Source organism: Hippopotamus amphibius, chromosome 17 (genome assembly GCF_030028045.1).
Source record: "Hippopotamus amphibius kiboko isolate mHipAmp2 chromosome 17, mHipAmp2.hap2, whole genome shotgun sequence".
In the NCBI taxonomy this organism is placed as follows: domain Eukaryota; kingdom Metazoa; phylum Chordata; class Mammalia; order Artiodactyla; family Hippopotamidae; genus Hippopotamus; species Hippopotamus amphibius.
The window spans coordinates 62973428-62993454 of NC_080202.1; the positions used below are offsets into that span (position 1 = coordinate 62973428).

The following is a 20027-nucleotide window of genomic DNA, read 5'->3' on the forward strand; positions in this document are numbered from 1 at the left end:
AAGAGTAACCAAACAGCAGCTTCAACAAAGACGCAGGATGCTGGGGGAGGTTTCTCCACCGCCAGCGTGTGTCCTGTCCCCGCCTGGTTCGTGGACGTCCCCCCTTTGCTGGCTCAGCCCACGCTGGGCTCTTTTCCAGCGTCTCCAGTGGGTTCAAAACGGGGGGGCTGGACTAGAGCCTTTGTCAAAGGAGCTTAAAAAAAGCCCAACTTGGTTTCATTCTGGAGGATAATGGCCCTGTTATGAAAAGGAGAGAAAGGAGGTCTTTGTGGTGCTATTCTAGGTTTACGGGGTAAGGAAGGGAGTTCAGTGTCCCTGGGGGCTTGAAAGCTTCTTCTTTAAGCCACAAGAAAGAGCCATAATAGCTCCAGAAGTTCTGCCGGGAAGTAGTGGGGAAGGGAGGAGAGCCTTGCATGTCTGTCTCCAGATGTTCTCTAAGTGGGCACAGACCTGAGAAACCAGCTGGGCTCTTTGGTGGGGCCCCGGGGCGCTTGGCTGGGGTGGCAGCAGGCCGCAAGCGCCGTGCTTGGCTGTGGGCGGGGTACTGCGGTCCGGGGAGGCCGTCACGGCTGCCGGAAGTGAGCGCCCCCACCCCGGGGGACACGGGACGCCCCGCCTGGAACTGTGTGGGGATGGCGGGCGGTGTGAGCTTGTCCCGTGACTCTCAGGCGTGAGACAGTGCACAAAACTTATTTTTCCTGGAGCAAGTTAAACTGAGCTCCGGGCAGGCAGGGCTGGTGGGAGACCAGATCTCAGGCATGGCTTACGGGTGGGGGAGCCATCTTCCTCCTTAGGGTGGGTACAAGAGTTCCGGGGGCCTACATGGCCCTGAAGTCTGGGGAGGTCCTAAGTTTTAAGTCTCCTCTTGCTGCTGAAATGCTTATTTTCCAAGTCTGCTCACCCTCGCCAGCACCACTCAGACCGCTGGAGCTTCGTCCCGGCTCCCAAGGCCATGGTGGAGAGTTTGGTCTCGGGGGTCCATGTCTGGCCCTGGCGGAAGGGTCTGGCTGGTCCGGCGTGTGCACACAGGACCACCAGCCCGTCAGCCCTCCCCAGGCCCCTTCCCTTTCCTCGGCCATCCAGCCTCACTCTCTGGTGACCCCGCTCTTCCCTTCCTTCCTTCCCAGAACCTTGGCTTTTGAAAACAAACACTCCAATTCTCCCTGGAGGCTAGAGCCCTTGGGTTTCCAGTATCCAGACCCTTCCTGTCCCCTTCTCTCCAGAAGAGCCCTCAGGAAGTTAAGATGACACACTGATTTTTAAACCCCGTGGAAGGTGGTCTGTACTTGACACCATCCAAGTCTTCCTGGCGACTAAGCCTAAGATCTGTTAGCAGCTGGTCCTCACTCTGGTCCCATCCTCCCAGCGGGGAGAAAAGAGCCACAGCTGGACGTGCCTCTGAGGGTCCCCGTTGAGGTCCCCGGCAGGGGGCAGGGGGGTGAGGGACTGATCCAGAGTCCAGCCTCGCCTCCCGCCAGGTGTCCCAGTGTCACTGTCAGGGACCGTGTGGCCCCCCCACCGACCACCGTCCTCTCCTGCCTTTCAGCTCGAGCCTCCCGTTCCTGCGGCGTCCCCTGCGCTCCAGCCCGAGCCCCGTCATCCTCAGGCAGCTGGAAGAAGAGGCCAAGGCTCGGGAGGCGGCCACCACGGTGGACATCACCCAGGTCATGAGCAAGCTGGACCGCAGGAGCCAACTCAGAAAAGAGCTGCCTCCCAAATAAACCCACCCTTACTTATTCTTGGGGTGGGGGGGTGGGGGGGAGGCACGGGCAAGGGCAGCACAGGGGGACAGGGCGGAGTCTAGAGGGTTCTGCCCCCCATTCGTGGGGCGGTGGCCTAACCAGGTTCACCCCCAATTCCTCACAGCCCTGTCTTGGGCTTCCTCCTCCCCCTGCAGCTCACCAAGGGGCCGGGGCAGGCATCGGTGGGGAGGGGGAGGGCGTCTGACTCCGTTGCTGTGACATCTTTGACCTCTGTCTGCCTGGAGTCCTTGGGGGTGAGAACCAGAGAGAAAAGCTGCTTCGTGAGCCGCCATTGGCTTTGGAAGGTTAGCGAGAGGGCCCCTCCCCACCCCTAGGGTGCCGTTCTTTCCGGCACGTTTGTTTCCAGTAGCTTTATGAAGCTCCTCGTCCAAGCTAACTCTCCAAGTTAGACTCTGCCTGTAAAGCAGCCGGGGAGAACCCCCCCCATGCAAGGGGCTGCTGCAGGGCTCCCCTCACACACCCTTCCCCAGGCCCCTCTGTCGCGCCTGCCTGGAGAAGCTCTGCTGAGACATTTCTGTTGAGCTTGTTCTTAGTCCTGAGTTTTAAGGGTTGGTGGGCCTTCTCCCTCGCTTTTACCTCCCCACCTCCTTTTACGTGATGCCAGGGAAATTAGTAGTGTGTGGGAATGAAGGACTTAGGCCCAAGGCCTCCAGAGCAGTCCAGGCAACATGGAGCACCTTTCTGGATAGAGGACAAAGGTGCTGATGTCTTTGTTCATAGGAAGAGGGATGGCAGAGGTCTGTGACATTCTCAAAATGAGTCAGGGTCGAAGATAATGCTCTTTGGGATATTTTCTAGGTGTTGGTGCATCCCTTCTCTGTAGCTTTAGATGAGGTCAGTCTGTGGCCAGGGGTGGTGGGGCAGAGTGGTCAGGACAGTTCCAGCTCTGACCTTGGAGGCCTAGAAGGTGATTCTTGAAATTGGGTTTGCCCCCACCTGTTTAAGAATGCAAAGGCAATAGAACAAGTCGATGGGGAAGAGACCAGCTTTCTCATGAAGAAGACTCACTCAACACATTAACTGAGCACCTACTATGTGCCAGGCATTGGTGAATAACATAGACATGGTCCTTGCCCGATGGAGCTTGTAGTCCAGGACTGACAAAAAATAATGCAGCCAAGTGTATCAGGTAGCTGCTGCTGTGTAACAAACAAGCACACAAGTAGGGTGGTATACAAGTGCTCATGGCTTGTGCATGTAGGGTCATCTCTGCAGCTCTGTCGATCTTGGTGGGGCTCACTCCCATGCCGGGTGGGGGTTGATCTGTGGTAGCCGAGGCCAGAATGAGTGGAAGGATTCTGCTCACATGTCTCTTATCCTTTGGCAGCCTGGCCTGGGCATGGTCCTGTGATGATGGCAGAATTGCAGGGGAGTTGGTGGACATGCATAAGGATCTTGAGATGCAGGCTTGGAACTGGTACCTTATCTTATTAACCAAAGCAAATCACAAATCCAGCCTAGAATCAAGCGGTGGGCAAATTGATTCCACCTCTTCAGTGAGAGAAATTTCAAAGTCTCCTGGCAAAAAAGACAAGGAGATGTGGAGGGCTGAAGAACTGAGGCCATCCTCGCATCCTTTGTCCTGGTGGACAAAGGCAGCAACTCAGACAAAAATATGAGAAGACCTGTAGAGTGTACTTTATGGGAAATGCGTCTGGTGCTGTGATGAGAAGATGAGGCGTGTGTAGACTCGGGGTGGAGGGGGTCTCCCTGAGGTGGTGGTGGCTCAGAAGAGGATGAGAGTCAGCCACACAGGGAAAGCGGGTGAGGCAGGGAGAACTTTCCAGGCAGAGGGAGGAGCTGCCTGACCAAAGGCCCAGAGGTGGGACTGAAAGCCCAGGTGAATGGAGCCTGGTGGACAAAACAGCGGTGGTCCAAGGTGAGGTTCAAGAGGTGGGCAGGGCAGGCCGTCGAGGACTTTCCAGCCACTGTAAGGGGGTTGAGGCTCTTGGTTTCATGTTAGCAAAATGATTCTATTACTCTCCCCACCTTTCCCAGTCATAGACTAGTTTACACTCTGGAAGAGCAACTAGAGAGATGCTGTGTTTCTCTCTCTTGTGAAGAATGTTGGAGTCCTCCACCTCGGGGGTGGGGGGAGGGGGGTGGTGGCGCACCTAAGCAGAAATTGCAGGTGGTGAACCATTGTAAACTGAGTGACACAAGGGGAGGGACTGCATCTCACTCAGTATTTGGCGTCTAATGCTTGAGATCTAGTGAATTCTGCATAAATGTATTACATGAATGGATGGATGGATGGATGGGTGGATGGATGGTTGGATGGGTGGATGGATGGATGGATGGGTGGATGGATGGATAGATGGATGGATGGGTGGATGGGTGGATGGATGGATGGGTGGATGGATGGATGGGTGGATGGGTGGATGGATGGGTGGATGGGTGGATGGATGGGTGGATGGATGGATGGATGGATGGGTGGATGGATGGATAGATGGATGGATGGGTGGATGGGTGGATGGATGGGTGGGTGGATGGGTGAATGGATGGGTGGAAGGATGGGTGGGTGGATGGGTGGGTGGGTGGATGGATGGGTGGATGGATGGGTGGATGGATGGATGAGTGGAAAGAGCCCTGGATTTGGAGAAGGCCTCCTAGGCTCTGGTCCTCATTCTGCCACTAGCCATGTGGTCTTGAGCAAGTCACTTCACCTCTCTGCTTTGTGATTTGTGAGATGAGGGGTTAGGACCAGATCCATGCTTCTCAAACCAAGCTTAGTGAATTCTAGGAGGATACCCAGCCTGGGGCATCAATTTTACTTGAAGATTTGCAATGGGAGGAAAGTTAAATAGTTTTCAAAATTTCACATTAAAATCATCATGAATATATTATGAATTAGACTGCGAGATGTACATGAATTTTTTAAGATAAAATTTGAGACATCAAAGATGTCTCATGCTTGGCTGTGGCAGATTCAGGCTCTGCCCTCAGACTCCTGGGAGAGCACGCTTGCCCGGCTCTCCTGCTGTTTGGCCTACTTTCGTGGGGAAGTTTAAGAAGCATGAAACCGGATGTATTTGCTATCCCCTTCTAGTTATCCCCACCTAGCAAAAAGGAGGTGGGGTGGTGGGAGTGTTGAAACGCACCTTGAATTCCTCAGGGCTCAGGGTATGTCTTGTTTATCTTTCACTCAACCATTCACCAGCCCACTCCCCACCTGTGAGACATGTCGCTTCACACGCCTGTTACCCTCCAGCAGATCACCCGGTGTTCTGTGTCAGACATGTAGTAGCTGTGGCACACGTATTGATGGAAACCTTCTCAGTGTCAGACACACAGGATCCTCCAATTCAAGGAGAGGCACAGGCATGCCAGCAAAGCGGGTTATCATTCCTTAGAGGGTGGATGGGTGCTTTCATGTCACCCACCTGGAGGAAGGTGGGTGACAAACGGCTTCACTTCTGGATGGCAGTGGTTGCGTTCCACCAGAGTATTCTATTTACTTTTTTATTATTAAAGTATAGTTGATTTACAATAGTATATTAGTCTCAGGTGTACAACATAGCGATGCAGTATTTTTATAGGTTATGCTCCATTTAAAGTTATTATAAAACATCAGCTGTATTCCTAGTGCTGTACGTTATTACATCCCGGTATCTTATTTCTTTTATACCCAGTAGTTTGTACCTCTCAACCCCTATCCACAAATGTACTTGAAACACCTGTTTTGTGTGAGAGCTGTGGTGGGTGCTATGACACAGACACAACGATGGACAAGATGTTCTCTGCCCTCCAGGGGCTGACGAGGGTGTACACAGGCGATCGAGGCTGGGTGGTGTGTGACACGCGTGACATGCTAGCAGAGCACAGAGATGGGGGGAGTGTCTGGCCCGAGGGGTCGAGGGGGATCCGCTGGGAAATTCTCATGTTTGGTGGAAAGGAGCCGGAGGTCCCTGCCCAGTCTCGAGGGTTTGTTAGCATGTCTGCTTCTAGACTCCAGCCGAGGCACCTGCTCCTGCCAGCTCTGTTTCTATGCATTAATAGTGGCTCCACAGGGCCCCTCTGAGTCTCAAATGGTATAAAAGCAGTGTTTATTTGGACAATATTATTGATACGTTTACTGTGATAGTCTCCATTGTGTCGCGTACTTTGGCATCATCTTAATTCTGTTAATGCTGTATTTTAAACAGCTTGAGTTTCTCTACCCATGTGGTGTATATCTGATGCTAGAATATAACTTATGCTGTAAGGTACCAGATCCCCTTTGTAGAATTTCGTTTTCAAGCTTGGCTTTCTGAGAAAAGACTGGCTTGTTGTGAGGGGTGAGTGGAAATACAAGGGCTGGGGAGCAGAGAGGAGGGCTTAGGAAGGAAAATGCCTGGCATGTAAGTGCTCAGTAAGGGCTCACTGCCGTGGTCATGGTCACCACCATCATTATTATCACTGTCACCACCATCATCCCCGCCATCCCCCTCATCCCCACCATTGCCCTCATCCCCCTCATCCCCACCGTCCCCCTCATCCCTCTCATCCCTCTCATCCCCCTCATCCCCACCATCCCCACCATCCCTCTCATCCCTCTCATCCCCCTCATCCCCACCATCCCCCTCATCCCCATCATCCCCACCATCCCCACCATCCCCCTCATCCCCACCATCCCCCTCATCCCCATCATCCCCACCATCCCCACCATCCCCCTCATCCCCACCATCCCCCACATCCCCATCATCCCCACCATCCCCCTCATCCCCACCATCCCCCTCATCCCCATCATCCCCACCATCCCCACCATCCCCCTCATCCCCACCATCCCCCTCATCCCCATCATCCCCACCATCCCCCTCATCCCCACCATCCCCCTCATCCCCACCATCCCCCTCATCCCCACCATCACTCACCATCCCTAGTAGCTTCGTGGTCTTAAAGTAAGCTCGTGCTTCCTTGCATCTAATGCCCAATAGCGTTGCCCAATACAGTGATTCGTTATTCTTTATTATCTAGGGCATTTCCTGAGGTGTATTTAAATCAGCTTCTCTCTCAGAGTCTGGCTCTCCAGGGACCATTAGGACGTATCTGAGGGGAGGACAGTGGGGTGTTGATGTCATGTTGTCTGTCCGCAGCTCCTGGGAGAGGGCTGACCAGCCGCAGCAACTGGTCAGTCCGTGGGTCCCCAGTTTCGTCTGTTTAAAATGGGAAGGTCTTGCACTGGGCGGTGGCAGATGAGATGACTGGGAGGAGAAATGGGCTGTTTGCCCACGTGGATTTTTCTTCACGGGGCCAAGTGTACTCATTCGCTTTTGGGGGCAGCGGGGAAAGGGAAAGTGAGAGGGAACAGGAGCGGGGTCCGGTGCACAGCGTGCGGCCCCAGGAACGCGGCCCCTCCTCCCGCTCGCTCCCAGGGACCGCAGGGTTGCCTCCAAATTCTCTGCCGGTTTCTGGACGGAAAGTGAGTTGCATCTCTGTAGCATCTGCTTTGCCTTTCATTAAAAGCCTGCGCTCGTGTTCTCATGTCAGCGACCCGCTCCATGTCATGCTCCTTCCCCAGCAGAATAAAGCAGCACAAAACACAGCCAGGCTCTCCTTCACTGTGTCTCTGTTGTGTCATTTCTTTGCCATGTGCCTTGCACACCGCTGCTTTGCTGCTTCACACCGGTGGTGGGTGTGGCGTGGGCCGCAGGGGCTGAGGGAGGGGCCAGGGTCATGGCCGGAGTGGGTGGAAAAGGCATCTTGCTCCGCGTGTCTGGGGCTAATTGGGCTCATGCCTGCTTGCCCAGAAGAAAGGACCTCCTCGGGCCAGGTAAGCGAAGCAGGACAGTAGCCACCTTCTTTACCTGTGGGTCATTCATCCTGGAGAAAAGCAGGTGCTGGGGGAGGCGTGGGGCAGGGAGGGAGGCCCAGCATCGGGTGGGGAATATGTCCTGTCATCTCATCTCGGTCGCGCTCTACCATCTCCAGGAGCCCCTGTTTTTTGTCTGTAAAGTGAGGGTTATAGCAGAAGTTGATCACAAATTCTGAGTGAGTGGGATTTAAGGTAATGAACTGGGGGAGGCGGTATCCTCAGCTAACTCGTGGGAGGAGACCTCTGATGGCTCTCTGTCTCTCTGAGCAAAGCCTGGTTCCTAGTTTGGTGTTTTGGCCCAGGACCCCAAGTCCTGTCCAAACGCCGCAAGCAATGGGCTGGCAACGTGGATGGGCAGGAAAAACAAAGGCTTTGGGGTTGTACGGACCTGAGGTCAGAGTGTCACTTGGTCACTGCATTGGCGATCACCGAGTAACAAGTCAGCACCGACAACCACCACGTGTCAGCTCACGCGTGGCCGGGTGAGACTTGGCGGGACTCTGTGTTCAGGGCGCACAGTCAGGGTGGTGCCAGGCTGGGCGTGTTCTTGTCTGGAGGCTCTTCCAGGTTGCCGGGAGGATTTGTCTCTTGTTGTGGGACTGAGGGGCCCACTGTTTGCCGGCTGTCGGCTGCGGGCTGCTCTCAGCTCGCGGAAGCCTCCCGAGCTCCTTGCCACAGCTCCTCCCCCCATCTTCAAAGCCAACCATGGAGAGCGCCTCCTGCGCTGAATTCCTATCATGCTCGGAACCTCTCCAACTCCTGTCTCTGGGCCTAGACTCAGATCTGAAGGGATCAGGTGATGAGGTCAGGGTCACGTGTAATCCATTTCTAGAGTCACCTGTGCCGTATCCCACAGTCTGACTGTGGGGTGCCTGCCCCGTGGCACCCACACCTCACACCCGTTCTAAAGGGCAGGGGCAGGCATCTTGGTGCCACCTTGGACTTCTGCATTCCGCGGTCACTGGTTTGCGGTGGGAGCCTGGGGACAGTACCAAACCCCTCTGGTCCTCAATATTCTGGTCTCTAAAATGGGGCAGTTATAGATTTGTAGAGTACCTGGCACGTAGTCTGTGCTTCAGAAACTGCAGGGCCGTACACCTGACAGTCATCTCCCAAACCCTTCAGCAGGGGCCAGCCGTTCCTCTCTTCACTGTTCTTTGCAGGCTGTGTCCTCCGAGGAGACACGTGTCTCTGCAGGAGGCAGCTGTTAGAAGCACAGCGCACGGCTCGTCAGACTCACAGGGCCTTGCTTACCCGCAAAGCCACGCCCTCGGGTGTTGGTGAGACTTTGCTTTCCCTGAGTGCCCCTGACCCGAGGTTCTCCTCCAGTGGGTCTGGGGTGGGGCTGGGATCTGCCTGTGTAACCGGCACCTGCAGGCTGCACTGAGACATCAGTTGGCGTCACACGTGCAAACTACGGAGCCCGCGAGCCTGGCTGCAAAGCCTGCTCACGGTCCCCTGTGTTCCTGGAGCTTGCCTTCTGGACGCCTTAGTTTTCTCACCTGTAAAATGGACATAATAAGAGTTAGCTGCCTACCGAGTGGCTCTGGGAGGTAAATGCAATCGTCCTCGTGGAGCGCTCAGCCCGAAACTTGCATCTGCTAAATTCTCGCTGCATATTAACAATGAGCACGACGATGGTTAGTGTAACAACCCGGTGGCCAGGGTCTGGGCCTCGGCTCTGGTTTGTCAGCCTGTCTGAGCAGTGGTGCAGCACCAGTGGCTCCGAGCTGCTGTTTCAGAACCTAATCCTGCTTGAGCTTCAGGGAGCTGATGGGGGAGAGTGGAGACCGCCCTCCCTGCCCCCATGGCAAAGCCCCCGGTGGCCCCCGGGCTTGCTTTTCCTCCAAGGGCTGTTCGTGGGTGTGCCCGCCCTTCAGGTTGGGACAGGCACACGCCTCAGAAGCCAGCGGGCTCCAGCCTGGCGCCCGGAGCTGCCCTCCTTCTGCCCCAGGGCAGTGCCCAGGCCCTGGGGCAGGCGGCTTCCTCTAAGTGGGACGTCCATGTGGCTGTGACAGGTTCAAAGAGGGTTTTTCTTCCCTGAAGTCATTTCTCTCTTGGAGGCAGTGTTGGTCCAGCTGTCCTGAGGGCCCCCCGGGCCCCCTGCCCGCCAGAACCAGCACAGCCCCCAGCTCCATCTGCACTGGGCCTTGATGTGGCGCGTGGCCAGCACGGGCCTCTGAGGGGGACACAAACGAGGCGGAAGAGAGGGGAGAGCAGGGAGCCTTCCTGCGGAGACGCGGACGCTGACTTCCTCTGTCAGCGCGCATGAAGCTCCCGGGCTCCTTGGGCCGACAGCGTGCCTGGCCCCACGCCCCTGCCCCACGGGTCGGGGACGCCGGGCCCCGGTGGCCCAGGGAGGCTCACCTACTTCCCCTTCCACCCGTAACCGTCTCATCTGTGTCTCCAGGCTCCCTCTCCTCGGAAGGTCCAGGTCCCACTGCTGGGGGCCACAGGAAAGGGCGGGACCAGGCCGTCCCCAAGAGGTGACCCGTGGACAAGGCGGGTGGCCTCGGGCCTGGGAGGACCAGCACGGACTCCTCTGGGCACCTCCACTGCTCTATGCAAAGGGTGTTAAATGCCTCCAGACCTTAGGTGGTACCGAGGATGGAGAAGGGATGGGTGGACGGTGGGTGCAAGCGCGCTCGTTGGGGGCAGAGTTGATGGGCGATTGGAAATCCAGCCTGGCCACACCCCAGTCTCTGTCCTGGGATGCAGCCGCCCAGCTCTGGGACGTGGCCGGGGCTTGGGGACAGGCAGGCCCCTCGGCGGGAGGTCTGTGTGTGGCCTGCCATCGTCTTGGGTGGCTGGGGACGCATTCCCAGGTCCCGGTGGGCAGCCAGGCCAGGCCTGCGCTCCGGAGCCTGGAAGGGGCTGAGTCAGCGGAGGGCGGCCCCGGGGCCGAGGCCCAGCCACTCACTCTGCGCTCTCCGTCTCTCCTTCTCCGCAGCCGGGCCCGCGCACGGCCCCCAGCCCCCACCTGGCCGTGTACACCGGGACCTACGTGCCCCCCTCTCCTTCCAGCCCCTTCTCCCCGCGCTGCCGCTCCCCCCGGAGGCCCTTCCCCTCGCCCGGCAGCTTCCTCCGGCGGCCCAGCAGCACCGTCTGCCCCTCGCCCATCAGAGTGGCCTTGGAGGGCTTCCCGGGCTCGGAGCAGACGCAGGAGGCCGGCGGGTCCAGGGCCAGCCGCAGGCGCTCGGATGCCGATTCCGGAGTGGCCTCCACGGAGCAGCCCCGGCGCCGGGCCCCTCCCAAGGCCCGCGTGGCTCTGTCCCTCGGCCGGTTCCTGCGACGAGGCTGTTTGGCCTCCCCGGTCTTTGCCAGGCTCTCCCCCCGGTGCCCCCCCGTGCCCCACGGGAAGGTGCAGCCCCTGGGGGCCGTGGGCCGGCAGCCGCCACGACCGAGGTCCCGGAGGGCGGCCAAGTAAGGATGGAGGGGCGTGTGTGTGTGCGGGTGTGTGGGTGTGCGTGTGCGGGTGTGCGCATGTGCGGGTGTGCGCATGTGCGGGTGTCCGTGTGTGCGGGTGTGTGGGTGTGCGTGTACGGGTGTGGGGGTGCGTGTGTTCGTGTGTGCACGTGCGTGGATGTGTGTGCGCGCGCGTGTGCGTGTGTGCGTGTATGCGGATGTGTGGGTGTGCGTGTGTGTACGTGTGCGGATGTGCGGGTGTGCGTGTACGGGTGTGCGTGTGTGCGTGCGTGTGGGTGTGCGGGCGTGCGGGTGCGCGTGTGCGTGTGCGGGTGTGCGTGTGTGCGGGTGGGTGGACTGTGTGTATGTGGGGGGAGTGTGTGTGTGTGAGTGTGCCCGCACACGCGTGCCGCGTGCACGCATGTCTGGTGAGGACCGAGGCCCTGGGGTCTGGGGTCTGCATGGGGGGTGGGGGCGGGGGCGGGGGCCGGGTGACGAGGGGGATTCTGGGAGAGCAGGCACCCGGCACAGGTGGATTAAACCCCGCGGCCCCTGGGGAGTTTCCAGAGACTCGGTGCTGCCCTCTCCCGTCTTTCTGAGGAAAAGCAGGAGAGTGTCTCTTTTCCATCCTTTTTTCCCGTTTCTGTGCTCTTCCGCTCACCCTGCCCCCCTCCAAAACGTTAGTCTCATGAATCCGCTGTAGTTTTAAAAGCGCAGAAAAGGTGAGCGGCAGCGGTGGGGTGCAGAGCGCGTGCTTCTGGGGCCCCCGCACCCCTCCCCTCCCCCACGCCCTCCTGCACACACCTGCCCGGTGGCTCTCAAGGGCTGCAGGGCTGTGACAGGGTCCAGTCTGCGTCCAGGGGTGGCCCCTCTAAACCCCACTGTGGGTGGTGCTGCGAGACCCACCTCTGAGAAGCCCCCGCCCGAGGCAGCTCTCTGGGTGTAGAACAGCGGCGGGGGTTGGGGGGGGCGGGGCTGGCGCGCGATCGCTGCTGGACCAGGGGCAGAAAGAAGAGCTGCAGACAATGCGGAACAAAGACTCGGCCCCCATCTTCATTTGCTTTGAGGGAGACAGCGGGGGGCACCCCTCCACCAACAACATGCTCCTGTATTTGGCCCTGCCTGGTCTTGGAGAGAGAAGGCGCCCGCTGAGGCCTTAGGTTGCCATGGATACCCAAGCATCTGGCCTCTGCTGTGCGCTGTGCATCCGGGGAGGGGGAGGGGAGGCGTCAGGTTCCACGGTGCACGTCTGTTGATTCCCTCCCATTGGCCCTGCCGCGGGAATGTTCTAGCTTCGTGGCCACAGCCAGGCCACACATACAGGCTTGGGGCTTTGAAAAGCTCTGTTTTTAGCAGCCACCACTCCATCAGAAGGCAGCTCAAAGGGGCTGAGGATTAAGTCCTGGCATGTTCTATAGGAACAACCTGAATTCATCAAAAGCGTAAAGACTCAAGCCCCTTGAAAATGAAAATAAAGCATTCTCTGAATTATCCTTCATTTGGCAGGAAAATAGGAGCCTCCCTCCTTCCCCAGGGAAAGGGACCCCTGAGCCAACCCTGCATGCACAGCTTTTGGCAAGTGCACCTGTGTCCACGCTTCTTTAGGGATGTCAAGGTGAGCTGGGGATTTGGTGGTCTCCTGCCCCCACACACCTGCTTTCCTCTTGTGTTTGAAGCTTTTTCCAGATCAAAATGGACGTGCCTACGGGGAGCGGGACCTGCCTGATGGACTCGGAGGATGTGGGGACAGGAGAACGGGGTGGCCAGGCCATAGAAAAGGAGGTCATCTGCCCCTGGGAGAGCCTGGCTGAGGGCAAAGCTGGCTGAGCCCAGGGCCTGGGACCGGGAAGTTGCTCCCGCAGACTTGGCTGGATGGGGCCGCGGGACACGCTTGCTCTAAACCAAAGTGCACTGAGATCACATCTGGGGTTGGAGAAACAAGGCGGACGGATGATGGGGAAGAGGGCTCTGGCTGGGCTCCTGATGGCCAGCACCTTCCCTTGACCCCGACCCTTGGTCAGAAGAAAGGCATGTGAACCGGAGGACTTGACGTGCTGCCTTAAAACCGATAAAAGGTTACTGTGTCAAAGTGCTTTTGGATTGGAATGTTAGCATCTGGTTTTGTTATTCATTTATGAGTTCTCATTTATGAAATAGACTCAAGTCTTTGGTTTTCTGGACAAAGGGAGCTGAATCCCTTCCAAGAATGCCCACACTGGTTTGTGTGCGATGCTCTCCTCAACGGAGCTCCCTGGGCTGTGGCCTCACACAGGAAGAGGGGACTGGGGAAAGCATTCTTCTAGAATGCCAGGTGTGCTCAGATCCACCCAGAAGCAGAGGCCAATACGGGATGAGGTGGGCAAGGGGAGGGTTGGAGGAAACACCTGTGAAGGATGAAGGGTGGGGGCTGGAGAAGGGGGTGAGGGCTTTCGGACCAGGTGCGGGGCTGACCTCTGGGGAGGCGGTGGGCAGGGGGTCTCAGGCGGCAGAGCAGTTCCAAGGACGTTTTGGCCAGAGCCGGTGTCTTGGGAGAATGGTTCTGTGTTAGGACTCCGTCCGTGCAAGGTCATTGGCTGGGAGCCCCTGTGGGCAGCCTGGCCCTGGTGTGGACGTGCTGGGTTTCTTCAGCCCTTCCGCCCCTGAGCGCACATCTTCACATCCTGCATCAGCGCAGAAGGCGCTTCCGGAGGTCTAGGCCTCGGGGCACCTCCTCCCACCTCACCCCAGTTACTGACTCACGACGCATGGATGGAGCACCCCCTACAAGTGCCGTCTGCGCTGGGCCCGGGAGATGCAGCTGTGACTTCTGGCTTCATGGGATTCCCCTAGAGCACGTGTTCTCAACCAGGGCCCAGCTTGCCTCCAGGGGACGTTGAGTGGGGTCTGGAGACATTTTCAGATGCCAGGCCTGGGGCGGGGTGGGGGGTCCTGGCGTCGAGGGGTGGAGGCCCAGGGATGCCACTGCACCTCCTGCAGTGCACAGGGAAGCCCCCCCCGCCAGCCCCGACAGACGATGATCTGGTGTAGAATCTCAGCGCTGCCGCCTGGAAACCCTGGAACAGAGGGTACAGGTTACGCCCTGGGCTGCTGACGTTGTCATCGGTTTCTGCCCAAAGCCCTGAAGTGTTGCCCCAAAGGGTCCCGCTGGGGTCATACTTGGATTGGACAGTGGGTTGAGATTAAGGGTTACGTGGTGAATAAAAGATTTCTTAAAAGTTCCCTGGAAAGTCCTCGTAGGAAAGAAAAAAAAGGTAAGTGGTTTCCAAACCACGCATGCGCCTCACCTTTCCTCTGCAGCTTCATCCGAATTCAGTTAGCAGGTGGGAGCCGCTCACCAGCTCTTAACCCCGGACAGCGCACCTCATCTAGCCCTTGAGTACTGGGGCCACCCAGCCGTCTCTCTACACGCGTCTAAAGGTGAATGGGGGTGGGTGCGTGCCAAGCCTGGACTCACTGGCCCTGCAGGGAGACACAGGTGTTTCACCCCTGAAAGAGCATCTCATTTTAGATCCTACAGAATCCACTCTTTAGCGCTCACGGGAGCCCTTCATCTGGGGGAAAGGAACCTTTCCTCTCAGAGAGGGACCAAAACTTGCCCGATCTTTCTGGAAGGTGAGCAGGCCAATTAATGTGATGCCTTTCCTTGTGAAGCTGGTCTAAAAGCCATTAAAGAGAAAGCCATACCTTACTAGCAGCCAGTGTGTCTGGAAATCAGGAGAATTTCCACCCGGGACTTGCATTCTCGTGTTAGGGGGGTCTCCTCCTAGGCCCCCAGGATCCTACAGAGAGACCAAGCCCATGTGAATCCTGGAGGATTCCCTGGTTGGACTAGGTGAGGTCCAGGCCAAATGCAGTAACAAAGAACCCTGGAAGGAAGGCAGTGGCTCACGTGTGGAGGAGTTTCTGTCTCTGTCACATCCTTTTTCAAAGGCAGGGGGCGGCCCAGGGCGAGTGGGCTCCAGGGAGGAGAGGAAATCTGATATGTTTTCATCTTACTTCTCCGCCCATCCCCTCGGCGCTGGTGTAATTATTCTCTGTCTTGTCTGGACGTGAGAACCTTCTGGTCCCATCAGGTCAGAATCTCGGGAGGGGGAGCCCTGGCACGGGGTTTTCTTAGAGCCTTTCCCCAGGTGATGGCAGACAAGGCGGAGGACCACTGCCCTGGGATACTGACCGAAGCTGGGTCCCCACCTGCATGTCCCCGTTCATGCCCGGGGAGACGGGGGAAGAGAGGCCGGGGTGGGCGTCGGCTTCTTCTTAAACTCACAACCTGGAAGGGGTGAGTGTCATTTCCGCTCACCTCCCATTGGCCTGGACTTGGTCACGCGGCCACCCTGGGTGCAGAAGGAGGCTGGGGATCGTAGTCTTCCGTTAGCCCAGCTTGTGAGTAGCCGCACATCTGGAGGTTCTAATACGAGGAAGGAAGGTGGGGAGAGCAGATGTTGGTGGACAGGTGATCCCTCCCACGCTGGACCGGGTCCACAGCCTGGGTTGGGGGATGGGGAAACGGGAGGCCGCAGGAGGTGGGGCAAGAGAGGAGGCCAGCGCTGATTAATTTTAGCCAAATGTTCAGTCGTTTGTCGAGGCAGCCGCACTCGATTCCACGGCCGGGGGGGGGTGGGCTGGGGTCGGGGCGGTGGTTTCACTCCTTCAGGGGGAGGGCCTGCAAGGCGCCACACACCAAGGTGGCGGGAGCCTAGCTGATGAGCTGCGGAGCTCTGTTCCTGCTCAGAAGGAGGTGGGGAAGTTGGGCCTGTGGGTCCCTGGTGGGCTGCACGCTTGTGAGAGCCCGCAGCCCACCGGCTCCTTTCCAGCTCGGACCGCCCCTCGATTTCTGTGACCCCGGGGAGATCATTTGGCCTGCTTCTTAGGGTGATTTGGAGGTACAGAAAATGAGGTGACACGCAGGTAACGTTCTGTCTGTTCAGAACTTCACAGGAGGCAAGGAGAGGACCGCTTTATTTCCCCCCACCCCCACGGCGTCATTCCTTTTCCTGTCCCCGACCAGAACCTTTGGCAAGTCCTGTACCTTCTCTGGTCCCTTTCAGACGACAAATCCTCCAAGCACCGATGCTGACGAAAACCATCTTGATTTAGTTCCGCTTGCAGTTCAAGTGTTGTGGAGTGAACAAACTCGGGACTTCGCCCAGAGGCCAAGCCCCTTCCCTCCTGCAGCCTGCGCTGTTCCAGGCTGGGGTGCCTGGGTGCCCGGGCTGCGGAGATAAGGGTCCGCGTCTTCTCTCTCATCTGCCTCGTCCTCCTTCTCTTCCTGTCCCACCCATCGTGGAGACCCGGGGGTAGGGGAAGCACTTCGTTGACTGACACACAAGCCACCGTCCTGCTGACTCTTACTCGGGGCGGGGGGGTGGTTCCCGGCTCCCTGAGGGCTTTCTGCCTTTGGCTTCTGTGGTCAGAAGGGACCACGAGTCCTCTGGATGGCTGCGCGAGGACCTCTCTGGGCCCCTGAGCGTCCCCTGGTCCACATCTTGGTGCTGGTCACACCTCCAGTTGCCTGGGGCATGATTCACGCGGCTGCAGCCACTCCCTTCTGTGCAGCCCCTCGGGCGCCAGCATCCTGACCCCTGCAGGGCACCCTGTCCTCTCTCCGTCCCCTCTGCTGCGTGGCCTCAGCTGACCTCCGCTTTCCTCCCGTCTCACTCTTCAGCACAAGCCAAGGCCCCAGACGGTCCTGCGTCGCCCCCCCACTTAAGAGAGGGCACAGCCCCTCTCCCCCAACAGGCTGGACGGCGAGGGTGCTTTCCGTCCACCAGGCGGGCCCACCTGCCCAGCCCCTCACCTGGACCTGGGCGGGGGGCGGGGCACCTGGCGTTTCCGTCTCAGCCTTTGAGGCCGCAGCAGAAACACAGACAGAAGGAATCCGTTACACTTGTCAGAGTTTCGGGAATGTGCTTATTTTTCTTCTTTTGAAAACCAACCGCCAGGGCCATTTCTCCAGGAGTCCTAATGGTCAGGAAACTCTGGAGTTCATACCCGGCTAGGAAACCGCTTTCTGCTCGCTCTGCTTCTGTGAAAGCTGCCTGCTGCGCTAGAGTGAGGACAGAACACTCTAACCATCAACCGGAACCGAAAAGATGATCAGATGATCACCTGGGACCTGTGGGAACTGAGTAGCCAGTCAATGAGTGCCAGCGGTCGCTCTGTGTCTCAACCTACAGAAGGAGAGAATTCGCCTGGAACGGTCCGCGGAACCTTGGAGCGCTAGCGCGTCTGGGGCCGCCGGCTCAACAAACCTGCGTTCTCCAGCCCTCCGAGGGTGGTGCTTGGTTTCTCGTGGGATCGATTTCTGCAACACGAAGGCATTTTTCCCTTTGCCCTCTGGGGAGGGGGTGCTTGGCGGCCCCCGGAGGCTGTGACATCATTGATCCTGAGGGGAGACGGTGCCGCCCGCTGCTGCCTGTTGGGGAAGGAAAGGATTGTGACGTCTGCGCCTGCCAAGGGCTCTGGGCTCCCTGGGAGCAGAGGAGGCGAGCGGGGTGTGTGGGTCCGGGGGGAAGTGGGGCCTCCCTCTCCTCAGCCTCGGGGCCCCGCGCTCCGCGCCGGGCACCGTCCCCTCCGCACACTTTGCCAGAAGAGGGAGTCCCAGGCTCACGGATCCCCACGGAGCGGCCGCCGCCTTTCCCCTCCGGGAACGCAGGGACCTGTCGTGGAGAAGGGAGAGGGACGTGGAGCCAGTCCTCTCCCGGTTGCAAAGCCAGGTGGGGTGGCGGGGCAGCGGCAGGGACCGGGCCTCCCCCGCGCCCTGTCCTCCTGTCCTCGGCCCAGGGACCCCGGAGCCGGTGAGGTGGAGGCGGATGGGGGGAGGGGGTGGGCTGCAGGGGTCTCCTGGCTGCTGTGCCCGGAGAGGGACGAGGGGCCTGTGCCCTGTCTCTGGTGGCTTTGGATACGTGTTGAGACCTTGCAGAAAGACTCCTGCAGAGAGAAAACTCCCCTGGCCTGCGGCCCGCGGCCGGGAGAATTCCTCCCTTTGGGGGTCGTGTGTCCCGCTCCGACGCCCGGGACCGCAGACGAAGCCCCCTTCTTCTTTCCCTCGCAGCCCGAGGGCCGCGTGGGCTCCTCTGCTGAGCAGGTGAGGCTGGGGGGGGAGGGGCAGCTGGAGGCGCCGGGAAGGGGGATGTGCCGGGCGGGTCCACGCGGTCGGCAAACGCGCTTTCCCACTTCTGGTGGAGGGCGCCACGCCCCGGGGGACTGAGGGGAGAGGAGGCTCATCGGCTCCTCAGGAAGTGAGACAAGGGTGCCCGAAGGCGCTGTGAGCGGAGGGCGTGGGTCGGGACGGCGGGTGAGGGCACGGGAGCCAGGTTGTGGGTCTTAGCCACGTCTCAGGAGGGCGGGCAGCCCGCCCCGGTGCCGGCAGTGTGCACGCTCACACGTGTGCACGCACGGGGACCGCGTGCGCGCGCCCTGTCCGTGTGTGCAGGGAGTGTGTCTGTGATGCCCACGGGACGCTGTGGGTGTGAGCCAGGCTCCGGCTGCAGGGGGCACGCCGCGCACCCCCAGCACACCAGCGGCTCCGCGGTGGACGTGGAGACCGCGGTGCGCGTGGCGAACGTCCCAGGATGTGTCCTTGAGAAGCCCGATGTTGGGGAAGGAGGCCTCTGTCTCCCTGACCCCAGACATTTAGAGAGAGATGAGCACAGCGTGTGAGCCGGGGTGCTGGGGTCCAGTGAGGTTCTGCCGGCGCAGCCAAGCCTCTGCTCTGGGCTGCTCCTGGGCAGGACTCCTGCAGGGTGCCACTCACAACCTTGAGAAAGAAATCCTTTTTCCTAGTCTGTCTTCTAACCGGCCCCTCTCCCTCAACCCACAGGCAGCCACCAAGCTGTCTTGTCTGGCAGCTCCCCGTCTTGGGGCGTTAGGGCTTTGGACAACCACCGCTTCCAGGCTCACGTTGAAAGAGTCCCAGGACTTCCCTGGCGGTCCGGTGGTTAAGACGACACGCTTCCGATGCAGGGGCCGCAGGTTCGATCCCTGGTCAGGGAACGAAGATCCCACATGCTGTGCGGCCCAGCCAAAAAAGTAAAACAACTCCCTAATGGGGCATTTACTGAAAGATCAGTCATGCCTTACTAGATTGGGCCCAAAATCCAATGAATGGAATTCTACAAAGAGGAGACAATACACAGACACACAGAGGGAACGTGAAGACGGAGGCAGAGATTGGAGCCATGCCGCATCCGGTCAGGGGATGCTCCAGAAGCTGGAAGAGGCAAACAAGGACCCTCCCCAGAACCTTCAGAGGGAGCAGGACACTGCCTGCACCTTGATTTCAGACTTCTAGGCTCCGGAACCATGAGGGAGTGTGTTTCTGTTGTTTTAAGCCACCCAGTGTGTGGTACTTTGTCACAGCAGCCCTGGGAAACCAATACATTTAGCTTGTATCATGGTTTGATTATTCTGCTATAGATGAACATTGTTTCCAATTTTTCATGAAAACAAACGATGGTGCAACCAATACCTTGGTGCATTCCTCTTTGGGCACATCTGCAAGTTCCTCTCCAGGACAGAAACGAGAAAGGAGACTCACTGGGTTAAAAAGCTGGCGTTTTTTTTTTTTTTTTTTTTTTTTTTTTTCCGTGTAATAGAAGCTGAATAAACATTTACTGAATGGATGAATAAATGAGTCACAGTCATTATGACACGTATAGCAGGTGTCTTGGTTTGGCAGGAAATATAACTTTTCATGCTACAAAAATGGGCGTCTGGTTCCCACATCAGCTTTTATTACTTCTGAAAGGTATCAAGAAAAAACAAAACTCTAGCAATCTAGAAAAAGAAATAAATACGAAGATTGCCCTCCTAAGAGTTTACGCAAAAGTATGTGTATTCTAAAGACCAGTCCACCAAATCAAATTACCTTTTTAAAAGTCTAGACTAATTCAGATTTCTACTGCACTCATTTCCTCACCTCCTCACCGGAGCTGATGTCGACACTAAGTTGTCGGAGCTGCACCTGCTCAGTGCTGAGACCCCCGGGCTTGAGCACTTTCTGCTCGAGCTCAGGGCATGAGGCCAGGTGTGCTGGGGCCCTAGCCTCCCTAAGCACCCCGACC

General features: G+C 58.1%; 1 protein-coding gene across 1 annotated transcript in view; it reads left to right on the forward strand.

Moving 5' to 3' along the window:
- RGS9 (regulator of G protein signaling 9) overlaps positions 1–12789 on the forward strand; it is a 56039-nt gene extending 43250 nt beyond the window's left edge. The window contains exons 17-19 of the mRNA XM_057713883.1: positions 1547–1664; positions 10508–10980; positions 12639–12789. Of these exons, the coding sequence (XP_057569866.1) occupies positions 1547–1664; positions 10508–10980; positions 12639–12789 (742 nt within the window). The remainder of the gene's footprint in view (positions 1–1546; positions 1665–10507; positions 10981–12638) is intronic.
- Positions 12790–20027: the final 7238 nt, after the last annotated feature.